Source organism: Plectropomus leopardus, chromosome 16, assembly GCF_008729295.1.
Source record: "Plectropomus leopardus isolate mb chromosome 16, YSFRI_Pleo_2.0, whole genome shotgun sequence".
NCBI classification, from domain to species: domain Eukaryota; kingdom Metazoa; phylum Chordata; class Actinopteri; order Perciformes; family Serranidae; genus Plectropomus; species Plectropomus leopardus.
The window spans coordinates 436,443-446,442 of record NC_056478.1 but is presented as its reverse complement, the minus strand read 5'-3'; the positions used below and the strand labels follow the sequence as shown (position 1 = coordinate 446,442).

At 45.6% G+C, this 10,000-nt stretch overlaps 2 protein-coding genes across 2 annotated transcripts in view; one reads left to right on the top strand and one right to left on the bottom strand.

Annotated features, from left to right (window-relative positions):
* arid1b (AT rich interactive domain 1B (SWI1-like)) overlaps positions 1-2,679 on the top strand; it is a 26,837-nt gene extending 24,158 nt beyond the window's left edge. Inside the window, 1 exon segment of the mRNA XM_042503230.1 lies at positions 664-2,679. Coding sequence (XP_042359164.1) covers positions 664-1,709 — 1,046 coding nt within the window. The 3' untranslated portion in view covers positions 1,710-2,679.
* Positions 2,680-5,273: 2,594 nt separating this feature from the next.
* Positions 5,274-10,000, bottom strand: part of tmem242 (transmembrane protein 242) — a 6,039-nt gene continuing 1,312 nt past the window's right edge. Inside the window, exons 2-4 of the mRNA XM_042503190.1 lie at positions 9,206-9,306; positions 7,051-7,188; positions 5,274-6,531 (exon numbers count right to left, since the gene is read on the bottom strand). Of these exons, the coding sequence (XP_042359124.1) occupies positions 6,418-6,531; positions 7,051-7,188; positions 9,206-9,306 (353 nt within the window). The 3' untranslated portion in view covers positions 5,274-6,417. The remainder of the gene's footprint in view (positions 6,532-7,050; positions 7,189-9,205; positions 9,307-10,000) is intronic.

Genomic DNA, 10,000 nt, shown 5'->3' with positions numbered 1-10,000 from the left:
ATTGGCTGAAGTCTGTTTTTACTCTGCTGTTATATTACAGCTGCTACATCCGTCTGTTAATATTTATCACAGATATTATTCAATCAGTAAAAAACATTTGACTTTGATTTGTCCAAAAACTAAAGTCTATATAAAGTCTCCTTCATCACAGTCGGACTTAAATACCAGCGTCGGAGCTGCAGAATGAGCAGCTGAAATAACGCGGTGATAAAACTGATCGTCGTTATTAACCTGCTCGTTCGCTAAACGTCTTTTCCTGTCAGCTCTTCACTGAAGCATCGGCGCCACTTTGTGCTGAAATACATTTTAATGTTCTTCAGAGGCGGAGTCAGGCGGCACACCATCGATCATTTATTAGCGTCAAATGAGGCGTTCAACGCGTCATTTGACATTTTCCTGCGCCGGCCCACAGTCTGAAGCAGAAGGAGTTAACAGAGACAGTTGATGACGTCCTTCGTGCGTCCTGTTGGCTCTGAGCGACGCTGCAGGTTTGCTGCAGCTCGGTCTTGGAGCCTGACTGTCGTTTTGAGGAGACGCCGTGTGTTTGTTGTAGTTCTGGTGTTTGATCTTCTTTCAGGTTCAGATCTTCTGCTTCAGTAGCAGGTGTGTTCAGACTCGTCCTCGCAGTCCGTCTGAGGTCGTATCTGTGTGTCTCCTCTCCAGGCTTCCTGTCGGAGGTCAGAGGTCGGAGGTCGCCGGCGGCTCAGAGTCCCCTCAGCCAGCTGGAGGACGAGCCTCGCTGCTGGGACGAGGCGCCGCTGTCCACCGCCGAGTCCTGGCAGGACGCTCTGGCTAAACGCTGCGTCTGCATCTCCAACATCGTGCGCGGCCTCTCCTTCGTCCCCGGCAACGACGGCGAGATGTCGCGGCACCCGGGCCTGGTGCTGATCCTGGGCCGGCTGGTGCTGCTGCACCACCATCACCCGCGCAGGAAACGGACGGCACCCAGCTACCAGCGGGAGGAGGAGCGGGGGCTGGCGTGCAGCCGGGACGAGTGGTGGTGGGACTGCCTCGCGGCGCTCAGGGAGAACACGCTGGTGACGCTGGCCAACATGGCGGGCCAGCTGGACCTGTCGCAGTACCCCGAGAGCATCTGCCTGCCCGTCCTGGACGGGCTGCTGCACTGGATGGTGTGCCCGTCCGCCGAGGCGCAGGACCCGTTCTGCTCGGCAGGCGGCACGTCCTCGCTCACGCCGCAGAGACTGGTGCTGGAGTGTCTGTGCAAGCTGAGCATCCAGGACTGCAACGTGGACCTGCTGCTCGCCACGCCGCCCTTCAGCCGCCAGCAGAAGCTCTACGCCACGCTGATGCGCCTGGTGGGCGAGAGGAAGAGCCAGGTGTGCCGGGAGATGGCGGTGGCGGTGCTGTCCCACCTGGCGCAGGGCGACCCAACGGCAGCGCGCTCCATTGCCCTGCAGAAGGGCAGTGTGGGAACTCTGATCGGCTTCCTGGAGGACAGTGTGGCGGTGGCTCAGTACCAGCAAAGCTCTCACGGTGTGCTGCACGCCGCCGCGCCGCCCGAGCCGCCCAGTGTCAACATGATGTGCCGCGCCGCCAAAGCGCTGCTGGCCATGGCGAGGGTGGAAGAGAACCGGACGGAGTTTGTTCTGTACGAGAGCCGGCTGCTGGACATCTCGCTTTCGGCCGCCCTCGACTCCTCGGTGGCGGCCATCATGTGTGAAGTACTGTTTAAGATCGGCCGCTCGTGACACGATCACCGCCATGGAGCGCGCTCAGTGTGACGGAGTGGCTCCTGTTATATTTTTATTTAAAGAACAAACAAATGTTTTTACGTACAAATGAATATATATAGAATCTATACGGCTCCGCGGCTCCATCTGCAAAATGTTTATTTGGGATTTTTAAGTAATTTTAATACAAAAATATTTAATACTTGTATTTTTAATTTTTTATTCTTTTGTCAGTTTGTTGTTTTGTTTTAACCAAAGTGTGACGGGGCGCTGCCGCTCTTTGTGGACGTTTGTTTCTGTTCCCGGGGGCGGGATTAGTTAGCTGTTGGGGGCGGGGTCAGGTTAATTTAAGCGGGGACACGTGTTGTTTGACATGTTGTAGATAAGCGTGTCTCTGCTCATGTGGTTCGACAGGAAACGCTGATGTTCAGTCACGTACTTTGTTTTGGTGCAATAGGTTTGTTTTGGGCGTTTCTTACTTTAAATGTGAATTCTTTGACCATCTGCAGTTTGACCATCAGTATTTTGCCGACAGCAGTATCAGACGCCACTTTCTGTTTTCGAAGAACTTTTACCGTCAGTCAGAACTCCCATCATCCTCCTGTAAATAGACGATGTACATTCGAGCGTCATCATTTAAAACCACCTGAACGTTTAGTTTCTCTCTCCTCCAGCAGGTGAAGACTTCTCTCTGTATTTAAGGAAAAACTCCCAGTTCAGGACGTGGGGGGGGGCGGGGGGTCTGATCGGGGAGGGTGCGTTTGGTTTGACAGACTGCGTGTACAGGAGGCGGAGGGCCGGGCGGGACTGGACTCATCATGTCGCTCACTGACACAGAAACCGTTATAACAAATGTAAAGAGATAAAAAAAGAACAGGTCTCTTCATGCAGCTCGTCTCCTGTTTGATTTGACAGACGCTGTTTCTTCAGATCTTTATGTTCCACAACCAGAATAAACGTACATGAACTCTGCTGAGCACTGAACGCAGCTCCGGCTCCCTCTGTGAGCAGGTCTGGACCGACTTATATTTGTTCATTCATTTATTTAACATGTTTAGCTCATTAATCCAGGATTCCCACAGTCATGGAAAACCTGGAAGAGTCATGGAATTTCACAATCACATTTGCCAGGCCTCATAAAAGATGATTTTGGCCATAATCCTCAGGAACCACTGTGCACTGTGCTGATTGTAGAGATCTTCTGTGTGTGAAGCGTGCATGTTTTGACAGACATGGATGGAGACTGCCAGAGAAGCTTGGCTGGCTGGTGAGCAGGCGTACAACTGCGTGGCGGTATTTTAAGTTTCCCATGTTTTCAAAAGGGATCAAACCAGTTTGTTCAGTGATGTGAAAGGCGCCTGAACGCAGCACAAGGACTCCTGATCCAGGTTTCAGAGGGTTGAAAATCTTTGAAAATGTCGTTGTGTGTACTGCAGCTGTTACAGCAGTTTTCCGTGGATAACGTTCCACTTCATGTCACATTCCAGTAAATGTTATTTCCTGCAGCTGCTGACGTGACGCGGCTCTGATGCGTCGATGTGTTTGTTTAGTCACGTATGTTTCTCGTTTCTCTCACTGCCCTTGATCTCTCTCCACGTCGCCCGTTAGCTGAAATTATGTTTGAATAGTTTGATTCTGATACCTTTAAAAACTTGTTGGGCAAGTGGGACACAAACTAAACTATCACGGGTCCTTGAAAAGTCATGGAAAAGTTTTGAAATTTTGTCCATGAATATACGTGGGAACCCTGATGATCCAGAAACAAAAGTCTGCAGTCTGCATTAACGTGAAGTTTTATTTTCTGTCCTTCAGCTCCTGTTTGTCTCCACAGATCTCCAGTTTCATCGTCCGCCTCGATCGTCCTCACACCTCCTGGTAAACAGACCTGCCTCCTCTACTTTTAACAAATTGCAATTCACAACATTTCCCAGAATGCCGTTTTGATGACACTTGTAGATATTTTATAGGTCTTGAGCTTAGATGTAAAAAGCGCCCCCCGACAGCTGGCTTCACCTGCGTGCACTACAGTCACTGCTGGGTAAAGTCCTGGGTCTGCCACTTTATATCAGAGATTTGAGTCAAACCACTCCTCCCAAACAACCGGCCCTCAGTCAAAAACACTTCCTCCAACTCGCTTCAGTCATATACTGTAAGAGAGAACAACCCGATGAACGTTTCTGTGTTAATTTGTGTCTGAAAAGGTAAGACACCCTTTATTAGTCCCACTGAGGGGAAGTTCACAATGTTACAGCAGCTGAGGTATAGTATAAGCAGTGAAAGTACAATACAATAGTAAAAAAATAATGATGAATATAAAAATATTTAAATGTTAGATAATAAAAAAAATAGTAACATAAAATAAAATAAAATTACACGGTGTCAACTCAAACAGTCTAGAAAAAAATATGAAATATAAATTATACATATACAAGAAAAGTTTAATATGTGAGCATGATCAGATATTAAACAGTCATGATCTGCTGCCATCCAGAGATTTCTGGACTCAGTTTACATTGAGTTATATACAAGGTAGATTTACTGTCACTGGCAGGGATTGTCTTTGATGTGCTGGAGAACCAGTCTGTCAAAGCACTTCATCAGGATGGGGTATGAGCCACAGGGCGGTAGTCATTAAGGCTAGACACAGCAGACTTTTTAGGTACAGGGACAACGAGGGTTGTCTTGAGGCAGGAGGGGACAGTCTCTTGTGAGAGTGACATGTTAAAAATGTCAGATACAACATTAACAAGCTGTAAGTACAAGTTTTTAGTACACATCCAGGAACGTTATCTGGGCCGGCAGACTTGTTTATATTCACTCTCAGCAGGAGTTTCCTCACATGTGCTGTGGTCACTGAGAGTGGCCAGTCTTCTGGAGGCGGAGTAGACTTCACAGTCTTTATTGAGGAGGTCAAAGCGAGCGTAAAATGTGTTGAGCTTGTCCGGCAGCGTGGCCTCACATATGCTGTTGCTGTTGAAGTCTCTCTCCAGTCTCTGCTGGTGTCTCCTCTAAACCTCCTTGATGCCAGCTCTCAGTCAGGCTCTGGCGGTGATGTATGCCTCTTTGTTCCCTGACTGAAAGGCAGCTTTTTTAGCCCTGAGAAGAGCCTTTCACCTCCACATTCATCCAGGTTTCTGGTTGGGGAATGATCTCGCCGTCTTTGTGATCACCACGTCATCAGCACATTTGCTGATGTATGATGTCACAGAAGATGCATTTTCTTCAAGATCGATCTTGTTATCAGCAGCAGTATCTTTGAACATTTGCAAATCTGTGCACTCAAAACAGTCCTGTAGAGCTGCGGTGGCTTCATCTGTCCACACTTTAACAGTTTTAACTTTAATACCCAGATCATCACCAGGATTGAGTCAGAAATTTCCCGGCTCAGGACAACTGTCTTACTGTCTCAGCAAGCAAGAGGCAGCGAAAGCAAGACTTTCACACCAAAGCAGCCAGGTCAGCCAGGTGGAAGTCGAGAACCTGCGGGTCGAATACAGGAAGAAGGTGACTCAGATGGAGAAACTTATCCACCAGAGAGACACCGAAAACCTGACTCTCAGACAGGAAAAGAAGGTACTCTGACAAACTCACAAGAGACCACAAAGGAGCTGATCAGCAAAGATGCTGCTCTCCTACAGAGCGAAGATGCCTGGCAGGCTAAAAATACTGCTCTGGAGGAGAATTTCAAGAAAAACCTGATAATGGCTGATAATGAGGCAAAAAAGAGAGCGATGGAGGACAAGGAGAAGAAACCGGACAAGACATTCAGACGGACTCTTGCAGAGAAAACACAAAGCTGGGAAACGCAGCAGATCCAGAACATGGATAATGTGAACCAGTTGGAGAAGCAGATCCACCAACTGAACCCCGAATTCCTGGATCTCAGCAGAGACAATGACGAGCTCTCGAGAAAACTCAAAGAGACTGCAGAGGAGCTGGCCCAAAAACATGGTGAGCTTCCCCAAACTGAAAGCTAGAAGTAAGAGTACCAGTTTAAGGTTGAAACAAATTGGCTTGATTTCTTCAAAGGTTTATGCGTTAATAACACGTTAATGCATATTCATTTTAATGCCACTTGTTTATTTTGACGCACGATTAACGCACACACATTCTATAATTATGACCCTCGGCCTGCCCCATAGTTTTTCAGGCTAAGGGCGCTTAGCAACCATTAGCATGTTAGCTGTGAAAGCACGGCTAACGTTACCATGCTAACAGTTTTTCGACAGTTACATTGTAACGTATTTTAGAATAACTCTTGTCAGTGATGACGATCTAAATAAGGATTGTAAAATGTAACAGGACAACTGAATGGCTGAGTTTCTGCATTTTATTTTAACTCCACAGACCGAGAGACTCAGCAGGACGTCCTCTCTTCAGTCAGATATTAAATTATTAAATTATGAAATCTGCCTCCATAGTTTGACTTTTGAGGCGAGTATGTTCAGCGTCTCAGCTCATCAGCTGTTCTTCATCCCAACAGAGAATTCAGCGTTTTTAAATGTTCTGCTGCTTTCACATTAATGTCACTCGCTTGATTCGTCCTCTAGTTGCACATCATGGACTTGAAGAGCGAGTCCCGGTCCACAGGTTCAGGTCCGGCTGCAGGAGGTCACTTTGACTTGAAGAGCGAGTCCCGGTCCACAGGTTCAGGTCCGGCTGCAGGAGGTCACTCTGACTTGAAGAGCGAGTCCCGGTCCACAGGTTCAGGTCCGGCTGCAGGAGGTCACTTTGACTTGAAGAGCGAGTCCCAGTCCACAGGTTCAGGTCCGGCTGCAGACTCGGCGGTCTTTGGGATGGACGGGAAGAAGGACTGCATCTTCTGTCTGAACTCGGATAACTTCAGGAGGAAGGTCAGAGAAAGACAAACGTTTTGATAGTTTTCATGACGAAATAATCAGCAAACTTGTTTTAGTCACTTTTATCCTCAACTGGCCAAATGAATAAATTCTCCCCTTAAAAGATTAAAGGAGGTTCATCTTCTGACAATATTTTTGAACTTACAAATTTTCCTTGAAATATTTTCATTTTTTCTTGAATGATTTCAACTTTCACAACATTCACAAAGTTTTAAGGGCATTTTTCAGGAATGAAATCTAAAACTCCAAATACTTAAACTTTATTTGCCAATAATTGTTAAATTTCACAATCACCTTAAAATATTAACCCTTAATTCTCATAATATCTACCATCAGTAACCGACACTCTGTCATACAGCTTCAGTTCAAACAATGTTGAAAAGTTGAATAAATGTTAATGAATAAATATAATTTAAAACGCTCTGCAGTAATTGATGAAACCGTTGTGTTCATGTGTAGAGTGACGTGCTGTTATATGATGTGTGACTGCAGGTTCGTACGCTGTGAACGCCGAGGACTTTCCACACGGTGACGCTGAGCAGACCGACGCCGCACCAGGCGTACAGAGAGCCCCACCCCAGAGCTCTGAGGGCCAGAGAGGCCCCGCTCTCAGGGGCCGCCGCGGTCGCCACGACCCCCTGAGGAGGAACCACAGCATCAGAGGCCAGAGTCAGAAATACAGAAATTATACAAACGTTTACTGCTCAAACTGTGAATTAACCCTTTAGGGCCCACTTTAATATCACACACACTCGTATCGCTCTGCACACAAAATATTATACATTAATATGATTTTCTGCTTTCTTTGAGTTTAATTTTTACCAACATCAGTCCTAATCATAAATATCAAATCATTTAATTTAAATTCATTTTCAGAATATTAACCCTTTAAATGCCAGATTTCTGTCATGATGCCACTATGTTATTAGATTATATATATATATATATATATTTGTCAGTCTCCTCCGTGCTCAGTGTGTGGTGTAGCTGCTGACAGTGGGATATGTCAGTGTGTGAGTGTAGCTGCTGACAGTCTGGGATATGTCAGTGTGTGAGTGTAGCTGCTGACAGTCTGGGATATGTCAGTGTGTGAGTGTAGCTGCTGACAGTCTGGGATATGTCAGTGTGTGAGTGTAGCTGCTGACAGTCTGGGATATGTCAGTGTGTGAGTGTAGCTGCTGACAGTCTGGGATATGTCAGTGTGTGAGTGTAGCTGCTGACAGTCTGGGATATGTCAGTGATCAGCAGCTACATTGACTGTGACAGGTCACCTAGTGGAAATAGCATGTATTTCCTCCATATGCCAAATATGGTCAAAATGACCTCATCAGGTGGAAAATAGTCAAAATGACAAATTCAGAGTCAAAAGCCCAGAATGACACCCAGAAATAATACAAGTCCTGTTTTTCTGCTCTGATGGCTGTGGGATCAAAAATGTCAGTTTGAATGGGTTTCAATGGAGCATTTTTGGACCTGAACAGTCTGAATGTAACTATTTAGTTTCCACAGTGTATTTTAGACTTATTGTAGGAGCTGAGCTGCAAATTCACTGATTACACTCAGATACACAATCTGGACTACATTTAGGACACATGCATCAACACACACACAGTTATCACAACAGGAAGAAGAAAAGAGACTAAAATGAGACAAACGGTCTCTAAAGGGTTAATAACAAACAGTCACTAAGGGGTTAAAGCAGCAGTCTGACCTGAAATATCTCCTCGCCACCACGAGTCGCTCCAAGTTTCATCTGATTTCACATTTTCTAAAATTTCTCTTGAAGCTTCGACGACAAAGACGAGTCTGTGACAGAAATAAACTGCGGGAACAAGCGGCCGATTGTCGGTCCGGCTAACTTTATCTCTGTGCGTCACGTCTAATCACATCCTGCGAGCGGCCAATCAGCTCGCGGTTCCAGTTAACAGGAGCAGGTTAAAGGCGTCGTTGTGAAATCCGGAGATTTCATGGAAAGTTTTCGAGTCGACCTTCGGAGGAACGCGTGCAGACGCTTCCGTGACGTCTGCGGGGGGAAAGCAGACATCATGTTTTTGGTTCGTCTCGTTCAGTCGGGCAGAGAGTTTTCATCCTGATGACGCCACGGGAGACTAATCACGTTAGAAATGAGAGGAAAACTAAATCAGGACGCTGCCGTGTCAAAACACTCTCTGTCGTGGAAACAACCCGCTCTTTCTTCCTCCTCGTGTCATGACTGCCAGCAGAAATATGTGGAACATTTTGTCGGAGACGTTTGTAAAGTCTGACTGTCGGAGCACCTGAGGCGTCGCGTCTTCAGGATTTTCATTCGTCCATCTCCGTCTCCGAAAGAAATATCTTAACACTTTGAGCGACTTCCCTCAAATTTGGCACAAATGTCCACTTGGACTCAACAATGAACTGATTAGATTACAAGGCCGTTGTTCAAGGTCACCGTGACCTTGATTCATCTCATTCTCGTGGACACGATATCTCGAGAAAGAGAGGTCTTAAACTGGCAGCTGTGAAAGCTGATGCCAAATATCCGAGGCTGCAGTCCAAAATCTAAAAACGAAACCAGCCGTCTGCTGATTTGATGAAGGAAGAGAAAATAGTTCCTGCACACAAACACTTAAAGTAACAGTAAAATTCTGGAGCACACAGGTGGCATCAGCTCACCTTACTGAACCAGTTTGGGCTTTTCTTCTTGGCCAGCGCCAACGTGGAGCCAAATCCTGCGATCATCCCGGCGGACGCCACCGTGGTCAGAAACGCTGCACCTGCACACAGGAAGTCACTCTTCACGTCAGTCATACGTCAGGGAGAAAGTACTTTTACTGTCAAATGCAAAGAAATATAAGAAAATAACTGATTAAGTAGAGCAACCGTAAACCCACGTGTACCCTTCTGCTTCAGTCTGAACCTCTCAGCACCAAACTCCATTTATATTTTTAGCAATTTAAAGACGCCTCATTCTTGTGCACTAAACTCATGAAACACTTTCAGCATTCTTAGATTGTTTTTTTTTTTTTTTTCTTTTTTGCAATTTTACAGCTTCATTGTAAAAAAAAAAAAAAAAACTTCATTTCCTTTATTGAAACATTTCAACTTTTTCTGGCTTAATTTTCTGACATTTTGTTTTAAATTACTTACCGTCTTCAAAGATTTGTCATTTATTTTTTTACTCAAACATCCCAACCTTGTTGTTGAAAGTTTATAAAAATGTTTTTCTCAACAAGGACAAAAATCTTGCAACTTAATCTTTTTTTCTCTAATTACTGCAACTTTATTCACGTAAAGTTAAAAACTTTTTTTAATTTAAATGTCATAATGTGCGATCGTTCACTGAAGAGCTGCTTGTTGGATTTCAGCACGAACTGAACCCCAGGATTCATATTTCAGTCAACAGTCACAATTCATATTTTAAGGCCACGCGAGATTCTTCAAAACCGCTGATGCTTTGAACCGTCCATA